The following is a 25817-nucleotide window of genomic DNA, read 5'->3' on the forward strand; positions in this document are numbered from 1 at the left end:
CAAAACAAGCATAGGACATGATATATGTGCTAAATATTGTAACTACATAAATTAATGGGCCTAGGCAAAGGGTTTGGCTTTAGCCTTGACCCAAGGTAGCTTGCTTGCTCTCGGCCGATTGAGGTCGAGTCTTGCCAAATGTCCAATAGGGCACAAGCATGCACTAACTCAAGCAAGAGATCATTTTAGACCTAGAATATGACAAAGAAAGATGCTTGACTGTGCTCGACCATATCCAAACATGAAACCATGCACGCTCCTGGGTTTCATAGGTTATCTAATAATTATATTGAGACAACTCTAAAACCTTAAAAAAAACATATCATCGTAGAAAGAAGAGAAAAATATAAACATTTTAACTCAATCTCCCAAGTTTGATCTTGGTCAAGAAGGACCAAGAAGAAACTGCTATAACAAGTTATCTAAAAGGGTAGTTTTAGGCGTGAAATATGAAAACTTTTGGAAGTCCTTTTGGTAGTTAATCATATACAAACCTCACAAGTTTTGAAGCTTACACTGTAATATATATAACTCTTATAAATAAAATTGGTATAAAATTTGGATGAAATGTTACATACATATACAAAATTGAAGGTAAAAATGGTAAATAGTTATAAATAAATAATGTTAGAGATTAAATAGGGATTAATGCTTATAATAACAATAATGTTAGAGATTAAATGGAGAAGATTATTAAATATTTTGCTATAATTTATAAATATTTTAATTTATTTTATTATTTTTAAAAATATTACTACAAATTTGTGGGTACACAATTAAAAATAGTAAGTAAAAGAATGCGTAGGGCTTGTGTATCTGACGTGGGATGGACATGGTGAGTTTGGTCCCGAGGGGAAGGGAAAGGTTACCCATTCGTAAATTGAATGGAGGGAGAGCATAATCTAAATATTATACATACTGATTACGTTTTGTAAAATACGTATTTTAAAACATTAAATTATCCACTTATTTGTTTAGTTATTATTATTATTTTCAGAATGTATATTTATATGTGAATTGAGAGAAACAATTGTATATTTATATGTGAGAGCATGGGTCATCAGTATCTCAATATTGTTGTGGATTTTCCATTAGCAAGTAGAAGGAACAAGCCCTATTTCATATTTATTTATAATCATTCAACTTCAACTGATGATTGGTATGTCAATGGCAAATACATAAATTTCATGACATCTGAAAATCTAAAACAAAAGTTTCTAATGATGGATTTTATTTGCTTCATACCTATCCTACTTGTACATCTCCTTCAAAATAAGTACAAAACATAAATATGAATATAAATGTGTTAGTAGTTTGTATCTATCAATATGAATTTTCGTACATAATAATAACTTTGTAACATTAATACAACCAAACTATATACAACAAAATCTAGAAATTAACCAAATTTTAGTTAAGTTGTTTCCCAAAACAACCTAAATACAATAGGTGTTAGCACTATCTAGCTAGAAAGAAAAAACGCACACACATACATATAAATAACTTGTTTGGTAGTTTCCTCGCTTCAATGTGTTTGTCCAATTCCTAGTCAAAAAAGTAAACGTTCAATTTAAAACTCAATTCAATCCATCAATCTCAACAATTATAACAATAATATGTTTCAAATTATGTGGTTTAGTTCAGTTCAGTTCCAACTCAACCAAACTAGATCGATTTTGTGGTTCTTTACACTCCTACGAAATAAGTCAGTTTGATATATATTTGTAATTTTTTCAAAGGTAAGGTCCAATTGATAATCATTTAGATCCCTTAGGAACAATTTCCTTTTTCTTTTTCTTTGGAAAGTTGAACATATTTCTTTTTCATTTGTTACAATAGTTTGCATCTTTATTAAATAGAATGGTTGAGTTCTTAGCAAAATTTTAAAAACAAAAACAAATTTTTAATAACTACTCTTTTTTAGTTTCTAAAATTAGATTTGGGTTTTTTAAATATGGGTAAGAAGTAGATAAAAAACAAGAAATTGAGGTTGAAAGTAATTATTGGACAATAAATTTCGACCAATTAAATTTTGTCAAGTCATCCCAGCAAAATTATGATGATTATAATTTGATTGAATTTGGGTAATCAAGTTTTTCCATATCCAACCTAATTCAAGCCTCTGATGAGGCCAAACACGGATCGGGCCCTAACCCGCTAAGAAAATGAGTCTAAGTTCAAGCTTAGGCCCAACAAGCAGAGGGACTTCGACCCAAGCCCAACAAGCAAATGGGTCCAAGCCCAAACCCACCTAAAGCCCATGAATTTTTTCTATAAATAGAGACATTATTTGAGTACGGATGTAAGAATATGGGTTGAACCAGAATAACCCGGACTACCCAATCCGTATTATAAGGGTTGGGTTGGGTTAAAAAAATTGAATTGTTTCAGGTTGGGTTTGGTCTCGGGTTGGAAGGTTGAAAAATCCGGGTTAACTCAACCCAACCCCAATTAATATAATATATATTTTTATATTTATATACACATATATTATTTATTTAATAAAATAAAATCTAAAAATTAGATCTTCCTCCCTCTTCAATTTTCATCTCCTCACGTCCCGCTCACCCTTCTTTATTGTGTTCGATTCTTCTCTTCCATCTCACCTTAGTCTTCAGTCTTCTCCTCACAATCTCATATTCCACCTCATTAGAAAGTAGAAAAGAAATAACAACACAACCCGACAATCCAATCCAACCCAACCCATATTTTACGGGTTGGGTTGGAAGCTAAATTTGGGTTATTCGGGTTGTCAACCCATATAACCCAAAAATATGGGTTGGGTTGAGAATATCTACCAACCTAACCCAACCCAACCCGATTACACCCTTCCATCTGAGAGGGTCTTTGGTTGAAGGAAAAATTGAAAATTCAAACTTCTACAAGCTCTTAACACGTGCAAGTTCGTATCAACCTCGAGATCAACAACTTCTGTAAGATTGAAAACTTGGAAGATTAAACTTTCCTTGGATACCAGAAGATCAAAATTCAAATCGATTTGCCGATACAACATTCTGAAGACCGAAAACCAAGAAGTTCTAAGTTGTTAACTTGTATTCGAGAGAAAGCATCAGTGGAATAAATACTAGAAATTGTATTCATAATATTCATCAATATACAAAGTTCAATTCCATGAAATACATTGCTTTCAAAATCTTGTGTGAACAGTAATCACAATAAACTTAATTTTAAAAACAAAATTAGAAGAAACAAGTGGTCACCAAACACCATCTTTTTTTTATATATAATTTTAAAAAGTAAGTTTATAAACTTCACATTAGAATTAATTAAGGTTTATTGAATTTATTGGTATTTGATGTTTTTCACATTAGTACTTTTCCTTTTATATTTCTTTTTCTTTATGTATGTTGGAGACTATTTATTTTGTTATTCAATGTATTCCAAGATCAGCGAGTTATTCAATACAATTTAATTATTCAAAAACAACACTCCATTTTCAGCTTCAATTTTTTGTTTTCTTTATCTACTTTTTTCCAAAATATATATATTGAATGAAAAAAACAGCAGAAGTTGACTATTGGACAATTAATTCATACACCCCAAGGACCAGAGAAACTAACACAAATAGATTTGATAACTTGTGAAATACAATTATGTTGGGGAGTTTTACCCAATTGAGAAGAATGTTCACTAGGATGTAGAAAAGTGAGGTATTTAATTCCTATAATTATTTAAGCTTACCATTGAAGGTTAAAAGAGAGTACTTATAAATTTATGGTTAAAAAGAAAAGGCTCCATATTAACATACATAATTGCAATTTAAATTGTCATACATACTCTCCAATCTAGTTTAAGAAAAAAAAAGAGCTGGAAACTGGAAGACAAGGTCCAAAATCTTCCCCCATGATCCATATCATCAACAAGGATAGCCTTATCCACCCCCTTCCTACATGGCACCTCCTAAGTCACACTTCAAATTGTCTTCCAACATCCCAGTTCGCCATGTGTCATAGGAAAATCCAATCACGAAACCCAAAATCCCATTTCAACCCTCACTTCCTCCCTCACCCTCAGTTTGCAACTCCAAATTTGTTCCCTTCCAGACCAAACCCACGTAACTATGGCTTCCTTAGCAACATTAGCCGCCGTTCAACCCGTCACCGTAAAGGGTCTTGGTGGAAGCTCCCTTGCCGGAGCCAAGCTCCCTCTCAGACCATCTCGCCAGACCTTCAGACCCAAAAACTTCAAGTACCAAAATCATTCACCAAACACCTCTCTATTTTCCTTTCTTTTTTCTTTTTCTTTTTCTTTTTTTTATTTTTTATTTAAAACCTGTGGCTTTTTTGTTTTTTCTTGTTTTTGTTACTCTGTGTTTCAGGGCTGGTGCTGTGGTTGCTAAGTATGGTGACAAAAGCGTTTACTTTGATTTGGAGGATTTGGGCAACACCACTGGACAGTGGGATTTGTATGGATCTGATGCTCCTTCACCATACAATTCTCTTCAGGTTTCTAACTCTTTGTATTGCTTTAATGAACTCCAATCATTTTCGTTGTGTATGGAAGTGATTTTAAATTCAAGAGCGTTTTGAAAACTGAGTTGATATTGTAGTATGTTGATTTTAATAGTTAGTATTTGAAGTTGTAGCTATTTTAGATCGGATGGGAAGTAGTAAACATTGTAGCAAAGAGAGAAACAAAGGATGAGTAAGAAATATTTAACACCGCAGGAAAGATCGATATAAAATAGTAACATAGTAGTTAATTGTAAGTTATAATCGTTTGAAACACCCATTATTACCGGAAATATGGACTGAGCTCTAATAACAAACACCCGCTACGTAGTTTAAGTAAAAATACTTCAATTATAATCACTTTTTTAGTGCTTTCCTAACAAATATGTGAAAAGTTCTTTATAAGTTCTTCATAAAGAATATCTTGTATTAGCATTTTTAACACAATTCAGTCCAATTATAATGATTTTGAGGAGGGAAGTACTTTTGAGTAAGGCACAAGTGATTTGGCAGGGGTTGAAGTAAAGGTTTAGATTGCGACTGACTTATTTTGGTACATTTTGCAGAGCAAATTCTTTGAGACCTTTGCTGCTCCGTTCACCAAGAGAGGATTGTTGCTCAAGTTCTTGCTACTAGGTGGTGGTGCTACTTTAGCTTATTTCAGTGCTACTGCCCCAGATGATGTTCTTCCCATTAAGAAAGGACCTCAACTTCCACCGAAACTTGGGCCACGTGGCAAGATCTAATCCGCTTTTGAATCTTTCTCGTTTTCTGGGGTTTTTGTTGTATGTAAATCTTCTCTCTTAACTCTCCTTCCCAGTATGTTTCAAATATACCGTATAGGAGTGTTATTTGAGCAATTGTTATTATGTGATGAATGTACTTTTACAAAGTGGTCTTGCCAGTTTCTTTGAAAGACTGATAAAGATATGGGTTAAAAAGACTAACTCTTTCTAACAAAATTGACTAATAGATACCCCTGCTGCAGAAGAACCATATTAAAAATTCTCCAAAACCAAATGAATTGTGCTCATCCTTTATATTTACAACAGGAATGAATTGAATGGACTTGATAATTACAGCTCTAAAGAAAAACTCGGTCAAAAGGAGGTTGAGCTTTTAACTGTGTTCTTCTGTTATGCCCTCTCTTCTCGAGTCAATGTCGTGCCGTGGGGCTTTTCAAACCACCGATGTTCTCAAGGTACGAGACCAATTTGTTATTGGTCACTATGTTTTGAAGCTTGTGCACATGCTTCACTTCACCTTCTGTTGGTAAGTTATCAGAATTCGCTGGGGGTGACTCCTTCTTTGCCTCACTATCAGCAATATCTGGACCCCAATTCATGAAATCCAATAGTGTCATCGAAGTAGGTGTCTCTGCAGCATTTTGTGTCTCTTCTCCAGGTGGAAACTTATCCGTCCCTGATGATACTGGGGTTTCCCGTGAAGGGTTCTTCTTACCTGATGCTTGTGAAGGATTTTGAGTAACGTAATCTGCATAGAGCACATCCTCAATCCTTGACATCACTGTGAAGGCCAAGCTTTCAAGGATTCTGGAGTAACTCTCTAGAACAGCTTGTCCAACATCCTGTAAATACAGAAGCAGTCTTGCAATGGTTAAAATTTACAAAATAATGTAAAGTTAGAGAATAGTGCAAATACAAACAGAACTGTTCTCGGATTCCAGCCTCCTCAAGATTTTAAACAAAGGACTTTCCAAAAGAACATGTTTTGTACCCGATTGTATTGGATTTTGCTAATGTCTAATGCCGATTGAGGAGTGCCTGGGAAACGATGTTTAAGGATGAGTAAAATTGTTTCCGCTCTCTCCTCAAAAAGCTCTCGCTTCTCCAAGCTTACAGCTGAGCCCCAAGCAGATTTTCCATCTTTCTGGTTCATTTTCCTCTTCCATATCACAATGGAAGCCTCAATTCTATCCTTTAGATCTAGGATTTTGTGCTCTGAAGATAAATCCATGGTAGACAGAAACTGATCCGGGTCAAAGAATTCAACCGTTATGTTTCTGTAGATAGAGTCTCCAAGGCTTTCCCTCCCATTCTGCAAATGAATATTCAATGAGAACGATATGAGCATTTGCGATATCAAGTACTTCAGGTAGAATTTCGTTCACCTTAGGCAATGATTCAATGTAGTTTTCTGGGATCTCCATTTCTGATAGAACTTGTGCATTTATAGCCATGGCTGCCTTAAGGACTTGGTTTACACAATCCTTTTGATACTGCATAAATTTCCTTGAGTTTTCAGATAAACCATTTGTAGGAACTTTGGGAGTAGGCAGCCACCATTTGTCATCTTTTCGTTTTGAAGCATTGTCTTTATTTGACTCATTAGAATCTCTGGATACGTAGTAGAACTCGGATTGGTCCTTAAAATTATCCAAACAATCCTACGCATCATGTGAAACCATTAGAGAGATTCATGTATCATTTCCAATGAAAATCAAGAAATCTTATAAAACAGGAAATAAAGAAAGTAGAGCAAGATTAGCAATCTTTTCCTACAATAAGCATCGCATCAAGCTTCCGCAGTGCTGGGATGTTCATGTGAAGATCGTTGCGTTGACGGGTAACCATGATCTGTTAAATCAAAGAATGTGAAGTGTATTATGGTCAGTAATTTCATTTTCTTGCACTTCTGCTTGTTTTTGTTTTGAAGATCAGAGAAAGAGAGAGAGAGAGAGAGATTATTGCCTCCATGTTTGTTCCATCCTTAGATTTCTGTTGGGAAGGAACAAATTCAACTATGTAATCAGTGACTGATAATAGCAAATCAATCTCTTTTCTCCACCTTGCTTTTCGCTCTACTGACATCGGCTCAAGACGCCATTGTTCCCCAAACACAGAAGCTACAAAATGATAGGAGAAAGATGAAAAAAGATCATCTCTTGACAATCTCCCTAGATTCAACTAGAAAACTTGTTAAGATTTTGCCCTGAATTCTGTTTCTAATTACAGGATTTCTTCCTTTAACAACATTTAGACGAAAAGACAGTAAAACCAAAGTCATTGTAATTCTTGACAGAAAACAGAAGATCAATACACGACGACGTACCTGCAAGATTTGTAATTGCATTCGACAATGCTAAAGCCGATGAAACACCCTTTCCTCCACCAGACATATCTTCACCCAAAAGCAACTTAGCAAACCGCTCCTTCATCTGTTCTGTTTCTGATCATATCCAAGAACAGAAAATTTTCAAACCAAGCTCAAAAATGGTCTTTTAATTCATACAAAACAAAAATGCTGCAAACAATAATATAGGTTGACTTTTCATATGCAATTAAATGGCTCAAATCCATTTCTGAGTTTAATTTCAGGATTCGACATTGAAACGTTGAGAAAATTCTCTCTCCAAGATGTAATGGAAATGTCAACCATATGAATAAAAATATCAATAATGATGTTCACAACTTCATTTGAGTAGTAAAAAGCTATAGTTTATTAATTCAATTACTTCTCTAGGATGCCCATTATCCTTTTCTCAATATCATTTGAATCAAAATCTCCACTCCAAACATCATCAAGCATTCCAAAAACAGGGAAAATATATATATATATATATATATTTGAGAACCTGTTGGTGGCTGATCTTTAGGCTGTTTGATTGCAGCATCATCTCTGGAAAGCTTAGCTTTAGGCCCTTTGTCTTGTCGATTCATTGGAGGTTTGTCGGAAACGTTATCGCTTGTCGGAGTCGATCCCTGACTTCTGTTGGAAAACAAATCATTATTATCTGAAGAAAACAGGACACTTGCACTCTCCATGCTCAAGCTTTTGGAGTGTTTGGTTGCATTATTATTCTCCTGCATTGCTTTGAAATGGAACAATTTGGACCTGTAATTCTCTTCATCTTGTTCCATTTCTCGTACCATCTTCAGCTTTTTGATGAATCTTTTGATAGAATAAACGAGAGAGAACAAACCAGCAATCTTGACTGACCTGAAAAAACAAAGTTCATAGAAAAAGAACAAAGGACAAAAGGAGCCTAAAGCTGAATCAAAATTCCACAATTAGAACATGAAAAAAAAACAAAAACAAAGAATAAGTTGGATTCGGTTTTGGTTTTGGTTTGGTGGGGGGTTTTTTGTTTTTTAACTGAAATGGAAGAAAGTGGGTTACATGCAAGGTTTGATAGATTTGTTGAGAGATGGTTTAAGAATCGAGAGAAAATAGAGAAAAGGGAATTGATGATTGGTGTTTGTTTGTTATTCTTTTTTTTAGATTTTTTTGTTAATTATTGTTGTTGGTGGGGATTATGGATGGTTGTGGTTTTTCATTGAAAGGTCAAAGGTTCCTAAAAACAGGAGAAGACAGACATGCTTGCATGCCTAACCACCATTTCTTTCTCTAAAACTCACAGCTCAGATCTTAAGAACCAATGGTGACTTCTTGTTTTCTCTTCTATTTTCACAACATTGTACAAAAATTATGTACTTGTTTTTGCTAAATATATTGCTCTTCTGTTGTGACCAATCATTATCTGTTTGGTTTTGGGTTGGATGGTAATTTCCTGTTTGACCTTATTTTGAAGGGAATTTGACAACATTTGTCCTCAAATTGTGGGAATTATAAAACCATACCATTCTGATTGGGTTGGAGCTTCCTTGACTATGTTTTATGAACATTAGGCTAAAACTAAGGATTAATTTACTTGTGAAGAAGTTTTATCCATATTCAAACCATTCAACACCTTTATTTCTCATTTTATCTTTTATTTAAGTTCTAAATTCAAAGACTTTATAAAATATATCAAATATTGATGCAGCATGTTCCATGTTACTGGACACTTAATAATTTACTTTGTTACTAGCTAATCTGAAAACATAAATTTAAAAATAAGGAGTTTAATAAAAAATCAAATGGTATTATATGTTTCCATATACGTGTTTAGGAGTAGATTTTTTTTAAAAAAATGTCTTAAATGTTTTTTATAGTACATTTTCATCAAAGATGACATTGTGAAGCCCAACCATTTTGTTCAACATTTGAGAATTCATACACTAAAAACTTGTATCCAACACATTGAGATCATCCACTTTGCTCTATTGTGGTATAGTTGTATAGTTTGTTGATTTTCGTTAGAATCGGTGGGGAAGTTAATGAAAAATTGAATAGAGAGTATTCATTGCAACACTTCTTCTCTAAGTTGAGTTGAATTGGATGAAATTGAAAAGTTAAATTCTTGTCTAAGTTGGAGATCAATGGGATGAAATTGAGAAGTTAAAAGGTTAAAATTGGATTTTTAAAATTATATACGTGTGTATATATTTTATAGATAGTCTCCCACCTTTGTTGAAATCTTTTTTCATTACTATTATTATAATGAAGCCGTTAGGTATGTTAAAGATTATTATATTAGATGTTGTTCTTTAATAGAAAATAAACTGGGAATTGAGGTTCAAATATTCCATTATGACTATATAACAAATTTGAACCTAAATTGATAGATTAACGTTAAAAGTTGTAACAACGATGGAGTATATCAGTCCAAACTTTAGTAATTGTAAAGAAAAATCATGTTATCTTTAACTAGGTATGCTTTATATAATTTGTATCAACAAACCTACTTTCTTCTATCATTTTTTTTATTATTATTATTAAGTTAAATTGTTCTCTATAAAGATATTTAATTTTGGTATAACAATTTTAGGGATAATAAGAGATTTTAATAAAATTGTAAGTATAGGAAAGATGATAGAGGTAAGAAAAGAAAAAAGAAAGAAGAAGGAATTAATAAATGAAAAGGGAGCAATGGTTTGTCCCACTCACGTTCTACTTTGTTTGACCCAAGAACCGACGGTTTTAATTTTGAGGTCTCACTGTTCACTCACATTTTCACATTACACCAATTCTGCCTAATCAAATCTCAATTAGCGCCCTTTCTACAGCAATCATAAAAACCCTCAAAAACCCATTTCTCAACTCTTCTCCTTTCCCCCACCGATCCATTTTCTATCATTTCCTTCCTTCCTTCAAATCCAGAAACAACTCTCACTACAAACCCCTTCACCATGATTTTAAGATTACCCACTTCCAGATTCGTCCTTCTCGCCTTCACCCTTCTCCTGTTATTCGGATTCTTCGCCATTGTTAACTCATCTGAGACCTACCCAGTTCACAATGCCGACGAAGATTTAGAGGGTCTCGAGGAATTGTTGGCATTGGATGAAGAAGAGGAAAATCAGCAGCAGGATGGGGCTAATTCGAGGACCTCAGAAGCAAATGTATTGAGTAAAGCACAGAGGATAGTTCTTGAGCTTAGCAATGATAATAGTGAGAGAGTCATTGAACAAAATGAGTACGTTTTGCTTCTGGGTTACGCTCCTTGGTGTGCTAGGAGTGCAGAGCTTATGCCTCAATTCGCTGAGGCAGCCAATTCACTTAAGGAATTGGGTAGCCCCATTTTGATGGCGAAGCTTGATGCTGATCGTTATCCCAAGCCAGCCTCTGCCCTCCAAATTAAGGGGTTCCCTACACTGCTTCTTTTTGTTAATGGGACTTCTCAAGCTTACACTGGTGGATTCACCGCGTAAGTAGATTTTTGCTCTGTTAATACCACAATTGACAAAATGGAATGGTAGATTGCTAATGGAAATTGATCTTATTATCTAGTTTTGTGATTGAAACCTCTCTTTATTTGTTTGATTTGCCATGTATTCAGGGAAGAGATTGTGATCTGGGTTCAGAAAAAGACTGGTGTGCCTGTTATAAATACAAACTCTCTGAACGAAGCTAAAGAATTTCTTAAGAAGCACCACATGTTTGTTGTTGGTCGGTTTGAGAAATTTGAGGTTTGTTGTTTTTCTGTGCATCTTTTGTATTTATGCTTTGTTTAGAAAATTCGGACAAGAATAAAAACAAACTGCCATGAGCACAAAATTTTGCATATCGTAATGAGCCAGGTTAGTTGCCATACTCCAAAGGGATAGTTCTTAGGCTATAATTTTGAGCGTAATGAGCCAAGCTCTCCACTTGCACCTTAGACCCCAAAAAGCCAATTTGAATGTTACACTGCATGTTTTGGGATCGAATCAATGTAGCATCTTGGTCCTGAAGTCCTCACAACTTAGTTGCCTGAATACAAAGGAAGGGTCCATGGCGATCTCATTTCTCTTGAAAGGAATAGCAGAGTCTGTAGATTAGTGGAGAGGTACAATTAGGAGATTTGGGAGGCCGAGGCAATTAGATTAAGCCCCTTTTGTAGATCTTTCTTAATTGGAAATTGTGAGCTTGGCACCATTCTACTAAATTGGGATCCGTTTGTAATCTGTCAAGGGGTTTGGGTTGGTTGGTTGGTTTATTTCTTATGCTACTGCATATTCTTATATATGCTTGATGAAAGCCTGGTGTCTTAACTGTTCCCGAAGTTTTAAAAGGCTCAAGACGGCCTCGAGACTTTTCCTCTTGAAGAGGCACGGCATAAGCTTTGAGGCAGTATGAGGTGTAAGCCTTGAATAGTGGATTAAAAACATTTTACAAATCCTAAATTGGTATGGCCAAGTAGCTAAACGTGATGGTTGTATAACATTGTAAGAAAAGGATCCACCCCTGCAATCTTCATGTCATCAAAAATTCTAAAATGATACCTTTATCATCACCAAACCACTAGATTCACTACTATAAATGTCTATCCTTCAATTTTTTTTTAAATCACGGTAAAACTAATAGTAGTCCACTTGTCACAACTCAAACCTAAAATGTTTTGAAGAATTAGACAAATCACTATTATTTTTCTCCTATGATTAGACAAGACGAAGAAATTTTAAGCCGTTATACATTTTCACAAAAGCTTAATCTCTTATGATTTTAGGAAGGCATAAGTTTCGAGGCTAAAAGTTAGAGTCCTGCCTCGAGGTGAGCCTCAAACTATAAGTCTCAATAGCTATTTAAAACATTGACTGTTCTTGTGAGTTGTGATCAAGTTGATGGTTTGCCATGCACCCTTGGAAAACTGTATAGTGCTTAAAAATGTTTTCCTTTTATTTACTTCTATTTACACCAACCATGGAGGATTGTGGGTTTTCTTTTCTCCAGGGACCTGCATATGAAGAGTTTTTGAAAGCAGCCTCTGATGACAATGAATTCCAGTTTGTTGCGGCGAGCGACATCGAAGCTGCAAAGATTCTCTTCCCAGATATTAAACCCTCGAACAATTTCCTTGGACTGGTTAAGGATGAGGAGGAAAGATATACAACATATGGTAAGTCGGATTTATAGTTATAAATTTTTATTTTCTGTTCAATATATATACGAGTATATGAGCTAGCTGGCATGCACCTCAGATTGACTGTAAAGTGGACGTTAATATCGTTCGTTTTATATTTTCCAGAAGGAACCTTTGAAAGGGAAAAGATATTACATTTTTTGGAGCACAACAAGTTTCCATTAGTCACTAAACTCGCAGAAATGAATTCTATTCGAGTTTACTCAAGCCCTGTTAAACGCCAGGTTGGTCATATTTCTCACCTTCACTATCCCTTTGAATTGCATCTTTTCATGAAGATCCATAGATTCTTTGCATCTGAATTTGTTTTATTTCTCTTTGAATTTAAAAAAAAATGTACCAATAACCACCTAAAATTGTGCACTTTTCTAATTTCTCGGTTTCTGTAATCAGACAACACTTGTTACCTCCTAAACTTTTGTTTAAGAATGAGGAAGAATTAAGTCCTGGTACAATACGAAGTTAGTCAAAAAGAGAAATGTTTCATGTAGAGGTTAGAAGATGGTCATCATCAAAAAAGCTTGATGCATGTATTAAAAAGCTAATAAGAACAGAAGGGAGCTACCTCATATATTTTTTTTCTTTTCTTTTCTTTTCTTTTCTTTTCATATAATGTACATGCTCATATCAAGAAACCTAAGAAATTTCCCCTCTGCCTCTACTAAAATTTGCCGATATTTCTTTTCCATTTTGAGTAGAATTCTCTTTTTCCCATTTTTATAATTTTTTTAGTAAAATTCTGAGGATTTCTTCACTATGTTGCCAATTAACATACACGTGAAGTGTTCAAGTTTATCCTCTAATCTATTAGCTTGAAGTACATGGGCAGAATCTGCTCTAGACAAATGGTCTAATTTTCATTCACTTTGCAGGTTCTCATTTTTGCTGATGATGATGAACTCCATAACCTTCTTGAGCCCCTTCAGAATGTTGCCAAAAAGTTCAAGTCAAAGGTAAGTAAATTATCTAATCTTTGGTTATCGAAGAAGTCACTCATCAGACGTCACATTATCCAGATGAATATTGATATCTTCTGACTACAGGTGATGTTTATCTCCATCGACATTGCCAATGAAAATCTTGCAAAGCCCTTCTTGTCATTATTTGGTCTAGAAGACTCAGATAGAACAGTGGTTCGTATTTTGTTTCAGCCATCTTTTTGCCAACCAAAAAATGTGAAGATTGAAGAATCATGCTTTTAGCCAAATCTATATCTCCTAACGCACTTTATATTTATATGCATCTGTCAGGTTGCTGCTTTTGACAACGGAATGAGCTCAAAGTTTTTGTTAGAGTCAGATCCGAGTCCAAGCAACATAGAGGTAACACTATTGTTCTATGTACATATATTTTCTGTCTTCAGTCAAATTTGTTTTTAAACAGCCAGCTCATAAGATTTCGTGAATTCCCATCTAATGTAGGAGTTTGCTAGAGGCCTTTATGATGGTACTCTGTCTCCGTACTTCAGATCACAGTCAATACCAAATAATGTGAGTTCCTTGTGAACTTGTTTTGGACCATAAATTTGCTCATTTCCAATATAGTTGTATGAGTTTGATTTCGAGACGTTCAAATACAAGATGGCTACTGTCTTGATAATTCTGTTGTTTGTGTGATTTAAAGGATGGAGCAAGCATTGAAGTAGTAGTTGGAAGGACATTTGATGAATTGGTTTTGAAGAATCCCAACAACGTTTTTTTGGAGGTAATGAATGAGTTAATCGGAATAAATCCCTTTCTTTCTTAAAGTTGGCGTGTGAGCCTTGTGGGTTGTTTTTACTTTTTATTAGGGGGTAAGGAACACTAGACCAGAAAACAGAACCGGTTCAGTTTGGTCGTCTAATATAATATACAAACTGGCCAAACTGAACCAAGTTGCTTTGGTTCGATTTTAACTAAACCGATTGAGTTTGAGTTGAATATATTATGAAACAGGTGCATACCCCATGGTGCATTACCTGTGAGACAACAACCAAGAATGTGGAGAAGTTGGCCAAGCATTTCAAAGATTTTGATAACATTGTTTTTGCCAGAATTGATGCTTCCGCAAATGAACATCCAAAACTACAAGTCAGTCAGTCTACAACGTTTTTTTATCATTATTACTAATCCACCACTTGAACTCCACAAATCAAATCATAACAATTTGATATCTGTTTGTGATTGAGCAGGTAGATGATTACCCAACCCTCTTGTTTTACCCTGCAGCAGATAAATCGAATCCGGTTGGTAACAAAACCGTTGTGTTTCTATCCTTAAGACCTGTTTCAAATAACTTCTCAAGTATTTAAAAATCCAAAATCTTTCCAGCTCAGGCAGAGATTTAAAATTTTGATATTTTGTTCGAAGACATGATGGTGATGGTTTTAACGGCGTTGTATTTCTTCTGGTGAATATATGTTTGCAGATTAAGCTTTCGAGCAAGGGAAGTTTGAAGGATTTGGCTAAAAACGTTTCAAAATTGGTGAAATCTGAAGAGCATGCCAGTAGCAAAGATGAATTATAGAATACAAGGTTTTAGAGTTGAGACAAAGGAAATTGGATTTTAAGAAACTTTCTGAGGTCTCAGGTAAAGATACAGAGGCAGAGGCAGAGGCAGAGGGCATACACAATTGTTGGAATTTTAATTTATAATAATATTACATTTTCTTATTTTAATGTAAGGTTTTACTAATCTACGATTCATGTAAAACACACATCAATGTTAATCATGATTTGTTACTGCCTATCACTAATGTTTACTAAATCTTCTTCTTATATTACAAGTACATCATTGCCCTATCTATTTTGTCTATTTAGTTCGTTGAGTGTTTTGAATAATCCTCAAATTTTTAGAAAATATTTTGATTCCCTTCTCTCTCTTTCTCTCTCTCTCTATATATAATTGATCTTCAATGTCTACTATGAAAATAGATTACCTATAAACAGACATTTATTATGAAGCTGTATTTAAGTTAACAAGAGTAATTCATTGAACCAAATAATAATGACAAAATACAATCTTCACCTTTTTTAAAAGAGAGAAAAAATCTTGACCCATTATTTGTAAAATATATTAAGATCCATTCTAATAATTTTATGTTTACAGAATTAGATTTGAGTATACGAAAACGGGTTAAACATAATATCGTAGATAAAAATTAATCTAAACTTACGCTTATTATATTTGGTAGATAAATAATTACTATAAACATTCTAACCAACAATAAAAATAGCAAAAGATTATGAATTGTAATTTTTAAGTATTTATTTAGGTGATTAGGAATGTTGAAAGAACCATTGGAGTTTCGAGTTTAAATTAAAACCTATATATGCTCTACGATCAATAAATAAAAATACTTTTGGTGAAAAATAAAATCAAGAACTCATCTCTATTCACAAACAACGTGAAAACAATAACTTTTCAAGAACAACAGCCCTCCCCCATTCTAACTATGACCTAAACTCATCTATACAATTTCAAGCGAAACCTTCGCCTAAGACAGGTTTCTTCTTCTCCTCTTTCCCGCTCTCCTTCTCGGCATCATCGCCAATCTCCAACCCTTCCAATCCATCTACCACACAACCCTTCCCTCTCCTTTCCTCCATTCCCCCAATAACCACCTCGTCTTTACCGAATTCGGGCAATTCCAATCCCTTCTTCGTCGCGCAAATCGCCGGAGCGTCCTCGTCGGTTGGTAGTGCGGAAGTAGGGGAGCATGGAACATCATCATCCTCGTCGTCGGAGTGTGAAAGACGGGCGGTGGCCCTGGATTTGACGGCGGAGGCGGCCTTGAAGAAGGCTTCGCGAATGGAATCGGGAGGAAGGGCAGAATCCTCGAGGCCGGCGTCTTCGAGACGGGGAGGGAGGATTTGATGGAAGAAACTTGGTTGGGGATTGTGATGTTCTGCTGCATCCATGACGATAATGAAGAATGAGAAACCCTAATTCGGGATTTGATTTAAGTGTCGGATGGGATCTGGTACTATATATAAAGAGGACGAAGCCACGTGGCAACGATAGGCACACACTCGTGTGATTATGTTTCAGTTAGAAAAACGAAAAGAATCAAATATTATTTCAACTCTTTTAAATAACAAAACCATATGAACATTAACTAAATTGGGTGTTAAAAAAATGAGATAAATGTGGTATTTTGCTATTTGTGAAATTGGGTGCAAAGAATTTGAAGAAGATACTGAATGGTTGCAGCTTTCGTGGAAAAAATTATAACTTTCATACGGGTTAACTGTTTGTTGGAAGTTTATTTAATCCTAGAGTATTCGTGATTTCTTGAATTTTTCGCGTTTAAGACAACAAATTACTTACTATATTTTTCACTTTTGCTATTTTATCAATTTAAATAAAAATTTGACATTTATACAAACTATAAAACTACTATTTTGCCAATATTCTGAGTTTAATTCACCAAAATCAACGTGTATTTATCTTAATTTTATGAGTTTTTTTTTAAAATTTATTCTCAGACAATCCTCAAAACTAGTTTGTTAGATTTAAGAATAAAGATGTATAATGTAAACTACAATAGAGTAGTTAATCTTAATTCACAATATGAGATTAATTAAATAAATATTTTACATGCTAACATTCTCTTGACTTTAAGACAAATCTAAGCAAGCAGCCAAAGTGTTTCATGGTTGGATTTCGTAAACATGCTCGAACTCAAGATAACCAACGAAAAACCCTATCTATCTATACCAAATATTTTCTTATCTATAATAATATTTTCTCTAATATAGATTTGCAATCAATAACCAAATGAAAATTAGTAAGTTTAGTCGAAAACTTTGTAGTTGATAGATCATAAACTAATCTTTAGCTTGTGAAAAGATTTGTGTACCTAATATCTCACACACATTTTAATTAATTACTTAATTATCAATAGTAAATGAAGTAAACTGTTTATCATACTAAATATGAAAACTTAGAATTGTCCGTGGATTGTTAATGAACTTTTCATTATTATTATTAATTTATATTATGTTATGAAATCAAATCAGTAACCCAATCTTTTATCTATATTATAGAACATTAATAAGAAATGATTTAGGAGAGGAACGATTTGGACCGATATATACCTTATAAATTCCTTCAATAAAACATTTGAAAAATATATATAGAAACAAAAAATTTCAGTGTATTTTATGAACCAATCAACACATATGACATTGGAAGAATTTGAGCCTTATGATTTTACATTTTAAGGATGTAGATGAAAGAAAGTTCAAGTGAATGCTGTTAAACCAATAAAAAAAAACTAATCCAACAGTCAACATAAAATAAGATCCAAAACTAAAAAGTTGATTGTGGTCAACAAAGGATTGTGTTACATATTTAGATATGTTGAACATATATAATTGGTAAGAAAGTGAAAGAACCACCTCTATTATGAAAAGCAACACAGAAAATATAAACAAAAAAGAGACAATGAAAAAATGGAAGCAAATTGCACTCTTAACTGAGAAGAGTGCATTCAATCTCATACCCAGCTCAAATTATAATGTCTAAGAAAAGAGTGTAATTAAAAATTTTAATGGTTTTATTTAAAAGAAGTGAGGACGGAGTGAAAAGGTCAAACATTTTATGGTGAATCAGAAACCATAGTTAGAGTGATTGTGAATTTGTTTTAGTTTTATAATAATTCAAGATCTATTTTGATTACATCAATCATTAAGTTTATCTAAAATATGCTTCAAAGTAATACAAAAGTGATTTTGACATACCTCTTGCATATACACATTCTTTTAACTATACATTCTAAAATTTGGTTGCTCAACAAAAACAAAAACTTCAAAAATTTACATTATGTATCCAAAAAATGGAGACAAAATCCACAGGTAGCATATCGGGAAAGATGAAGATTATTTCCTTGAAGTTTTTTTGGTCTAAGGTGTAGACAACAATACTTTTCATTCCAATGAAATTCCTAATATGTTCATTCCCTTGTAATGGATGATGGGAAATCAACACACCAAAAATGTAACCAAGAGGATGAGAAATAGTCCAGAAGTGATTCAAAAGTATGATAAGAAATCTTAATGAACACAACAAAGATATAAAAGAGCAGGCAGCCATATCTAGGAAATTATTTAAACACTTGTTTAGTTGCTCACCCTCTCCTTTTGAAATTTCCGCATCCTCGTTAAGGTAAGGTTTTTCAGTTGGCATATAGCTTGCATGAGACTCTCAACCAACTCTACACATGAACTTTAGTTCTAGAACAGAGATCTTCCTTTTGCAACTCATTACTCAAACCTCATTGGTGTGTTCTGTGCAATCAGGTAGGAGAAATTTTTAATCAACAACTTACTTTTTACATTCGAAGATTTGATGGGTGATTCTATAAATTGCTAATAGTAGATTTGGCTTCACCACGCTCAGTAACTTGTGGGGTATTGTTAATGTCGTCTTTCCTAGGATAGAAGTTGTCTTCTTCAAGAGGGTAGTGGTTTAGAAGGCTTTGATAAGGATTTAGATAGTGTTTGGAATTTCAATCGTTTGAACATTCTTTATTTAGTTCCTTACTCCTAAAGCCTTCTTTGTAATTTTCTGATACCATGATCCCAAAAGATGTCAGCTCTTTCTAGTAGTTTTTCATGTTGAACCATATTTTCTTAATCACAGGTTCCCACTTAGTTATATGGCAATTATACCATAACCTAATGACAAGTGAAGCACAATATCTCTATTTAATCTGGATTATCAACCCAAATATGAATGAGGCTGCGACCAAGAATAAGAAACAACTCAAACATCAACGCATGATCTCAACACGCAAATTTCTCACTAATAGTTTCCACCCTGGCATTCAGAGTAACAATATCTACCAGCAATACCTTCTAACATGGTTGGAACTTAGAAGTATATAACTCAAGACATAGATTAACCAAAGGTGAAAGTGGTCTGAAAACAATTATCAGAAATTCCATAAACAAAAGAGTAAGAAATAAAAACAAGCTTCAGTATTGCAGGCAATAACATCATCAAACAAAATTCTTATAAACTCTAGTCCCAAAAATGATAAAATCCTCCTAGAAGCTATATAAGGTACCAAGTTGTGCCACAATTAACCTTCAATGTCTTAGGCTGATGATGAGGCTCCTTTGCTCCTTGGCGCTGCTTCAGTACCTAATCACAGAACCGAACGAACTTAAAATTAAAAAAATCCCACAAAAAATAAAATAATCACGTTAATTAATAAGTAAAACTGCAAGAATTACACAAATTAAACTTCTACCTTCTCTGAAACCACTCTTGAATCTGCGAGGAACATGGCGCAAATATCTCATCCGCCCAGTTCCAGTGGTCTTCCTTCGGATCGCCTTGACGCTCCAGTTATCTAAATCCAAAAACCACCATAAGAGAAACGAAAAACTAAACCAAAATTGACGACCCAAAAGTAAAAAAAAAAAAAAAATCATTTAAACAGATTAGGACACTCAGAACGAATCTACTACTATCTGGGTCGATTCTGGGAGATCTAGAGTTACAAGGATTTAATCGTACAATGATGAAACAACTCAAAATACAAAGTGATTAAGCGAACTTACATGTACGCTTACGAGCAGCTGGAAATGCACAGGCGGAGCATCGACTCTTCTGGAGATGGAAGCTACGACGGCCACACCTAACACAGAGAGTGTGGGTCTTGTTCCTCCTTTTACCGAAACTTCCCGTTCCCTTACCCTAATTACCGATCAACAAACAAGACGATTAGCGCACTCAAATTTTGAATTCAAGGCGCAATGATGTAGAAAGGGAAGAGAGTGATTACCATTTAATCGAATTGGAGGATGAAACCTTTGGATTCCTGTACCGTCCAAAGAGAAGGAGGAAGTAGGCGGCAGAGTTTATATTGCGAGGGTTTAGGGTTCCAAGAAATTCCGGACCCGTTTTGCTTTGACCTACCCGAGACTTCTCTGGTGGGTCGGGTTGGTGTGGAAAGATTTGGGTCTTTTGAGCCTGAGAATGGGCCTCCCAATGCACACGAAGAAGCCCAACTAGAAATTTTAAATTTTACTTATATTTGTCTTTATATTATAACTTCTGCTTTCACGTAATCTTGTATCAACCTCATCTAAAAAACTCAAAAGAGTACGATTTGATTTACTTAAACAAAAAATTGTTTTTCAAAAACTCTTTCTTATTTAAAATCTTTTAGATAAAAAATGTTTAAAATACTCCTTTCCAAATTAGTTTTCTTTTAAAAAATTTATTTTCTAAATTAAACACTTGAAAATGTAATTAGATATGATAGTAAAACTAACGTGGAGTAAGTGGAATAAGTTATTAGTTTCTGTGGTTATTGTTATTCTTAAGTTTGATAGTAATTTAATTTAGAAACACTAATAATATTTTGTCTTTTACTATCAAATTTTTCTAGATGGTTTTAAAAGCGCAGGGAGAACACATTTTTTTTACCATTGGAATAGTGTGGCATTCTCGACCAAATTTTCGTAGGTGTTGGAGAAAAATAAGGTGAGAGACTGTTTATTTGAGAGTTATCTCAACACTATACACATGTTGGGGATAAGTCACATTTGCTAACATCATTTTTTAAGCTATATTGAGTCTAAACAGCCTCATCAGAACTTGTCATAGCTTTCCATATTGGTTTTTAAAAAAATGTGGGAAGAAACTAATTTCCTGATGTTATAAATGACGTTAGAAAAGAGTTTTCTAAAACTCTAAAGGCTCGTTAATACCCTAAATTTACATAATTGCTATTAAAGTCACATTTCAAGTATTATTTGAAGTTATTAATGTTATTAGGTTTAATTTAAAGTTTTATATTGAGTTTGAAATTTGATTCAGATGGAAATGTATAATTATGTTCAAGCTTGAGTTTAATTATAATGCACTTGATATTGTGACTTTGATGTATTTGTAAAAGTATAGTTTCAAAATTTAAGTTTGAGATTAAAGTGGTTGCTATTGTTACAGGGGTAAATTTGGTAGTAGTGATACCATTTAAATTCTTTATATATATATATATATATAACAAAATGTTCAAACAAAGAAGTAGAGAAGAATTAAGATATATGTTTTGGATATTATATAACTGTATATTTATGCTTCGTGGATATTTTGTAATTCTAATTAACTTCGTGAAACTAAGTTCTATGTCACGTAAGAAAATTAATTAAAGGCAGGGATGTTATCAATATTTAAATTGTTTACAAAGTAAAATTCATTAAAATTTCTATAACTCTTTTTATTGTTGTTGTTATTATTATTATTATTTTGCTATATTTTATAAAATTGATTGATTTACTTAAATTTACTTTAAAAAGAAAACTATTGTCTGACGCTAGACCAAATTGACGTCTGGAAAGGTAACACCTCCCAATAATAATCGTTTGTATTTGGCGTCATTTTCCCTCCATGTATACCCTTTGTGCCAATTGCAAAGAAATAATGTAAATCTAGGATATTTCTTTCTTCAAACACCAATGAACCAACTTTTAACAATGAATTTTACTGATGCTACTATTTTAGTCTCGGCATATCTACCACCAACATCAGCCATTGGGAGATTAATCCAATGTCTACACCTCCCCTTAATCTCACAGCCGCCAGACCCCCTTCCTCACCTGGTTTTTGCCTACCACAGCGGCAATGACCCAGTAGCCTTCTTGCGCGTTCCCAGCTCTGCGAGTGAAGCACAGTCCGCTACAGGACAGCAGCATAAAGCAAGCTGTTCCCACGCCTTCTCCGGCATCTTCAAGGCCAGGAGAATCTTGTGATTGAATATTCCAACACATTTTCTACACTGTATGCGATCTACTTTTACTTCGGGCGTAAAGACATATGGAGTTTACCTCTTACCATGTACAGCATAAACCAGTTCAAATTACATATAATAAATTACAAAGGCTTAATGTGCTTTACCCACGTGTTGGTGTTACTTTTGATTCAACGACCATATATCCCATGACGCTTAAAAAACTCTCTGAATCCGTAGGCACTGGTGTCATAGTTAAACTGGACATAAAAAAAAATCAATGAAACAGAAAGGAAGATGTTAGGTTCTTTAACATAAACTTGTTTTATAGTTGCTGGGATGAAAATCGAGAAAAAAAAATAACCATATGTGAAAGCATCAGCAATGAGAACTGAATTGATAAATCGACTGAGTTAAGTTTAAAAAAGCATGAAAACTTACAGGCAGAACCTTCACTGAGTACTTCGTCACATTAGAATCAGCAATCTTTCCCTGGCTGGATGCCTGCAAAGAAATTATTAAGTTCAAACCATTAATAAATGGAATGATAATGGTAAGGTAACCACATATTCTTCTAACATATGGATAAGTAGTTTTCACGGTAATTGGATTGAAAGCCCCATCAATATTTCTCTTAACATTTACCAACATTGATAGAGTTCACAGTACAATTTTTTTTTTTATCGTAAATACAATGTTAAAATGGGACAAGTACATCTTCTATATTGAAAAACGCCAATATGTTCTTGGATTGAAGTCACCTGTTCCATTCTGAATACAAACATCAAAAAAAAAAAAAAAGAAAGAAAGCTTAATGGCAGCCACAAGCCACCAAACCAGCACGAATTACTTCATTACTTTTACCAAACACAAAAAGAAGTTTCTTGGATACTTCAGACAAAATAAAATGTGAAAAAACAAGAAATTTTCACTGCCTTTTCCAATAAAAAAGAATATAATCAGAAGCAATGACAATCAGCAGCTTCAAACCTAAGTTGAGTAATTCTGAGATTTGCATCAAAAGCAAAAATTCATAAATCAACCATCAAGGCAAAAAAATCAATGACTGCCTACATCATCACATTTTACCCCTTACCCTCGAACTCTTTTGTCAATACGAATATGCTTCCATCCGCTTCATATATATAATAGACTATCACATTTTATGACCAATTAATGTTCAAGTTAATTGTATAAGTATTGACAAAAGCAAGCACAACAAAGCTGAGGACATAATAGCTTATTTTCCCAGAAATCAAGAATTAATAACATGATCAAATACGGTTATACTGGAAATCAAACCAAAACCAAACACGATTGGATGGTGTCCTACTTGTTTTGGACTATGAAACATCTCGATAAATGGATATTCCTTCCTCTGCCGTGAAATGCAGAAACCAGGATACTTTGGGCACTCGACCTGGCATTTAATCATGAGACAGAAATCACAAGAAAGTAATTGAAGAAATGCAGTGGGCCAGTGGCTTTTTATGAAATTGTCCATTTGGCCCGAAATAATGATTCCCATGGATCATAGAAGCACAATGATAAAAGGATGTGTTACAATGGAACTAACAAAACAACCTTTGGAATATGAAAAATGTTTCCTTAAAGGAGACTAAGGAACTTATATGGATATCTTGTACAGTGAAAGGCTTACAGTTGTCAAGAAACCGATCAAAAGAAAATTCCATTCTTAAAGCAGAAGTGGTAAAAAGTATTTGGATAGAAACCAAAAAGATCATTTATCTTTTAAATGAGTTCTCACAGGTGATCCGGTTTTAAGAAAATATGAATTTCTTATTCATTCTTAAATCATTAATTTGGATAGAAACCTAAAAGTATTTAGATAGAAAATGACTTACACGCATAAATTTAACGTTCGGATAAAACTCAACCGCAGCTTCCTCCAATACGTTGTCAAGATGCTTTGAGTAGTTACTCCTATAGAATTAAACATGAGCAGTTAAAACTAGAGAACAAAAGGAAGGTTGTAGACTAAAAAGCACAAACACTTTAAGTTATTTGATTTCAAGTTTCTTTTGGTAAAAAAATGATATATATATTTTTTTAGATGTAAATTCAATAAATGTGTATATGTCTTTGTCATGTTGTGTCCTAGATTTAAAATATAATCGTCACGGTGTTCGTGTCCTGTGTATTTGTGTCTTGTATCTGTATTTGTGCTTCTTAGTTATAGATAATTCACACTATATTAATGTACCTGATCGTAAAAGCAACAACAACTGGATAGCCTTCATGAAGGAGTTGGACAAACTCACGTTCAGATGTAAAATGTATGACCCTGGAAGGCCCAAGATCTTTTGGGAACCCGGTATAATACCTGTAACAAGTACAGAAACGTGGAATAAGCAAAATAGTGAAGGTGGAAAAAACAGACCACAAAGAACCATTAATCACAAAAGTAAAACGCAGTTTGAAAGGAAACTTGATCCTAAACGTGCCTTTGACCATTATCTAATGCCTAATACCATTCAGAAAACTGCTCTGGCCTAAAATGAACAAAACTGCTCTTCATTGAACATATGGATATGGAACTCCAAATATCCTCATCCAACAGAAACTAATAGATGAAATGATCCAAACATAACACAAACAAAAGGGTTGTTTTCAAAGATAGAAAAATGAACCAAAATATCGACAAATAACAATAACATCACATACTTGCATGTCGAACGAAGATGACGGAGTAGAGTATCTAAAGCTGTTGGGTCTCCCATTTAATCAAATCGCGCGAAAAATGAACTTCTCGGTGTCCTAAAAACATCAACATACATGCATTTGTCAATGTGTGGATCAAACCATAAGCAAAAGTAGAAGAAAACATAGAAAGTAAACCCTCGTATCCACAAAATGGCAACCTGAATGCCCTTGAAATTTCAGAAGCGAGGAGAAACATAAATTAGTAAAGGAGAGGTATAAGAAGATGAAATTTAGGGTTTAGAAATGACCTTGGGTTTAAGGAGTGGTGGATGGAGGCAAAGACGAAGAGGGGGGAAAGGGAAGCCGATCTGAATTGAGAAACGGTAGGCGTCAAACTCAAGCTTTCGAGGAAAGAAATAACAACCGTCGATTATTGATTACCAGAAGACTTTTAACCGTCATAGATCAGGGTTTCAAAAAATAATAATAAAACTGATAAAATAAATAAATAAGATTGGTAAGAGGTTAGAGAAGGTCTTCAGGACATCCAGTGAGTTAATATAGTCTATTTCGGGTCAGATTATTTAATTTAGATTATAATAGATGATTTTAGTTTCATAAAAAATGTAGTTAACAAAATTAAAAGAATTATTAAGGATAGCAAATTGAGAATTTTAAAATAATGTTTTCTGTAGCAAGAGGTGATTATCAT

General features: G+C 33.9%; 6 protein-coding genes across 8 annotated transcripts; 2 read left to right on the top strand and 4 right to left on the bottom strand.

Annotated features, from left to right (window-relative positions):
* Positions 1-3934: 3934 nt before the first annotated feature.
* On the top strand, positions 3935-5415 carry LOC101223219 (photosystem I reaction center subunit VI, chloroplastic). The gene is made up of 3 exons (XM_011653198.2): positions 3935-4209; positions 4340-4466; positions 5039-5415. Exons 1-3 carry the CDS (start codon positions 4082-4084, stop codon positions 5216-5218), a joined length of 435 nt encoding a protein of 144 aa, XP_011651500.1. The 5' UTR covers positions 3935-4081; the 3' UTR covers positions 5219-5415.
* LOC101222510 (rop guanine nucleotide exchange factor 12) lies at positions 5395-8801 on the bottom strand. Of its 2 annotated transcripts, XM_004150301.3 has the most exons (8): positions 8328-8799; positions 8068-8201; positions 7545-7661; positions 7184-7338; positions 6995-7069; positions 6604-6879; positions 6210-6530; positions 5395-6060 (listed from the first exon to the last, which is right to left on the bottom strand). In XM_004150301.3, the coding sequence occupies exons 1-8, from the start codon at positions 8363-8365 to the stop codon at positions 5629-5631; spliced, it is 1548 nt and encodes a 515-aa protein (XP_004150349.1). In that variant the 5' UTR covers positions 8366-8799; the 3' UTR covers positions 5395-5628. The 2 variants fall into 2 exon arrangements, with proteins under 2 accessions (XP_004150349.1, XP_011651499.1); XM_011653197.2 differs by having other exon boundaries at positions 8068-8801.
* Positions 8802-10327: 1526 nt separating this feature from the next.
* Positions 10328-15497, top strand: LOC101222273 (protein disulfide isomerase-like 1-6). The gene is made up of 12 exons (XM_004150300.3): positions 10328-11022; positions 11155-11284; positions 12528-12693; positions 12823-12941; positions 13590-13670; positions 13761-13850; positions 13968-14039; positions 14139-14207; positions 14341-14421; positions 14652-14786; positions 14888-14941; positions 15124-15497. The coding sequence occupies exons 1-12, from the start codon at positions 10505-10507 to the stop codon at positions 15220-15222; spliced, it is 1614 nt and encodes a 537-aa protein (XP_004150348.1). The 5' UTR covers positions 10328-10504; the 3' UTR covers positions 15223-15497.
* Positions 15498-16046: 549 nt separating this feature from the next.
* Positions 16047-16670, bottom strand: LOC105434906. The gene has a single exon (XM_011653196.2). The coding sequence runs from the start codon at positions 16614-16616 to the stop codon at positions 16176-16178; it is 441 nt and encodes a 146-aa protein (XP_011651498.1). The 5' UTR covers positions 16617-16670; the 3' UTR covers positions 16047-16175.
* A 2814-nt stretch (positions 16671-19484) lies between these two features.
* Positions 19485-20648, bottom strand: LOC101202950 (60S ribosomal protein L37-3). The gene is made up of 4 exons (XM_004150305.3): positions 20492-20648; positions 20268-20403; positions 19955-20056; positions 19485-19845 (listed from the first exon to the last, which is right to left on the bottom strand). Exons 1-4 carry the CDS (start codon positions 20492-20494, stop codon positions 19799-19801), a joined length of 288 nt encoding a protein of 95 aa, XP_004150353.1. The 5' UTR covers positions 20495-20648; the 3' UTR covers positions 19485-19798.
* Positions 20649-22064: 1416 nt separating this feature from the next.
* LOC101222987 lies at positions 22065-25582 on the bottom strand. 2 transcript variants are annotated; one of them, XM_004150303.3, is made up of 7 exons: positions 25414-25582; positions 25127-25219; positions 24666-24785; positions 24307-24385; positions 23775-23861; positions 22883-22945; positions 22065-22701 (listed from the first exon to the last, which is right to left on the bottom strand). In XM_004150303.3, exons 2-7 carry the CDS (start codon positions 25180-25182, stop codon positions 22633-22635), a joined length of 474 nt encoding a protein of 157 aa, XP_004150351.1. In that variant the 5' UTR covers positions 25183-25219; positions 25414-25582; the 3' UTR covers positions 22065-22632. The 2 variants fall into 2 exon arrangements, with proteins under 2 accessions (XP_004150351.1, XP_011651497.1); XM_011653195.2 differs by having other exon boundaries at positions 25324-25582.
* Positions 25583-25817: the final 235 nt, after the last annotated feature.

The sequence above is a fragment of the Cucumis sativus genome, chromosome 3 (genome assembly GCF_000004075.3).
Source record: "Cucumis sativus cultivar 9930 chromosome 3, Cucumber_9930_V3, whole genome shotgun sequence".
NCBI lineage: Eukaryota > Viridiplantae > Streptophyta > Magnoliopsida > Cucurbitales > Cucurbitaceae > Cucumis > Cucumis sativus.

Bases quoted from the DNA above. Each gene is read 5' to 3' on its own strand.
- LOC101223219 (XM_011653198.2), top strand. From the start codon at position 4,082: ATGGCTTCCTTAGCAACATTAGCCGCCGTTCAACCCGTCACCGTAAAG. The intron at 4,210-4,339 runs GTACCAAAATCA...TCTGTGTTTCAG, and splicing joins TTCAGACCCAAAAACTTCAA to GGCTGGTGCTGTGGTTGCTA. The intron at 4,467-5,038 runs GTTTCTAACTCT...TACATTTTGCAG, and splicing joins CACCATACAATTCTCTTCAG to AGCAAATTCTTTGAGACCTT.
- LOC101222510 (XM_011653197.2), bottom strand. From the start codon at position 8,365: ATGGTACGAGAAATGGAACAAGATGAAGAGAATTACAGGTCCAAATTG. The intron at 7,339-7,544 runs GTACGTCGTCGT...ATCATTTTGTAG, and splicing joins TGCAATTACAAATCTTGCAG to CTTCTGTGTTTGGGGAACAA. The intron at 6,880-6,994 runs GTAGGAAAAGAT...CATGATGCGTAG, and splicing joins AGCTTGATGCGATGCTTATT to GATTGTTTGGATAATTTTAA.
- LOC105434906 (XM_011653196.2), bottom strand. From the start codon at position 16,616: ATGGATGCAGCAGAACATCACAATCCCCAACCAAGTTTCTTCCATCAA.
- LOC101222987 (XM_004150303.3), bottom strand. From the start codon at position 25,182: ATGGGAGACCCAACAGCTTTAGATACTCTACTCCGTCATCTTCGTTCG. The intron at 23,862-24,306 runs GTAAGTCATTTT...ATTAAATGCCAG, and splicing joins CGAACGTTAAATTTATGCGT to GTCGAGTGCCCAAAGTATCC. The intron at 22,946-23,774 runs GTAGGACACCAT...ATTTCTTTGCAG, and splicing joins TGTTTCATAGTCCAAAACAA to GCATCCAGCCAGGGAAAGAT.
- LOC101222273 (XM_004150300.3), top strand. From the start codon at position 10,505: ATGATTTTAAGATTACCCACTTCCAGATTCGTCCTTCTCGCCTTCACC. The intron at 14,040-14,138 runs GTAACACTATTG...CATCTAATGTAG, and splicing joins CGAGTCCAAGCAACATAGAG to GAGTTTGCTAGAGGCCTTTA. The intron at 14,208-14,340 runs GTGAGTTCCTTG...TGTGATTTAAAG, and splicing joins CACAGTCAATACCAAATAAT to GATGGAGCAAGCATTGAAGT.
- LOC101202950 (XM_004150305.3), bottom strand. The intron at 20,057-20,267 runs GTAAGTTCGCTT...TTTTGGATTTAG, and splicing joins AGCTGCTCGTAAGCGTACAT to ATAACTGGAGCGTCAAGGCG. The intron at 19,846-19,954 runs GTAGAAGTTTAA...TTCTGTGATTAG, and splicing joins CAAGAGTGGTTTCAGAGAAG to GTACTGAAGCAGCGCCAAGG.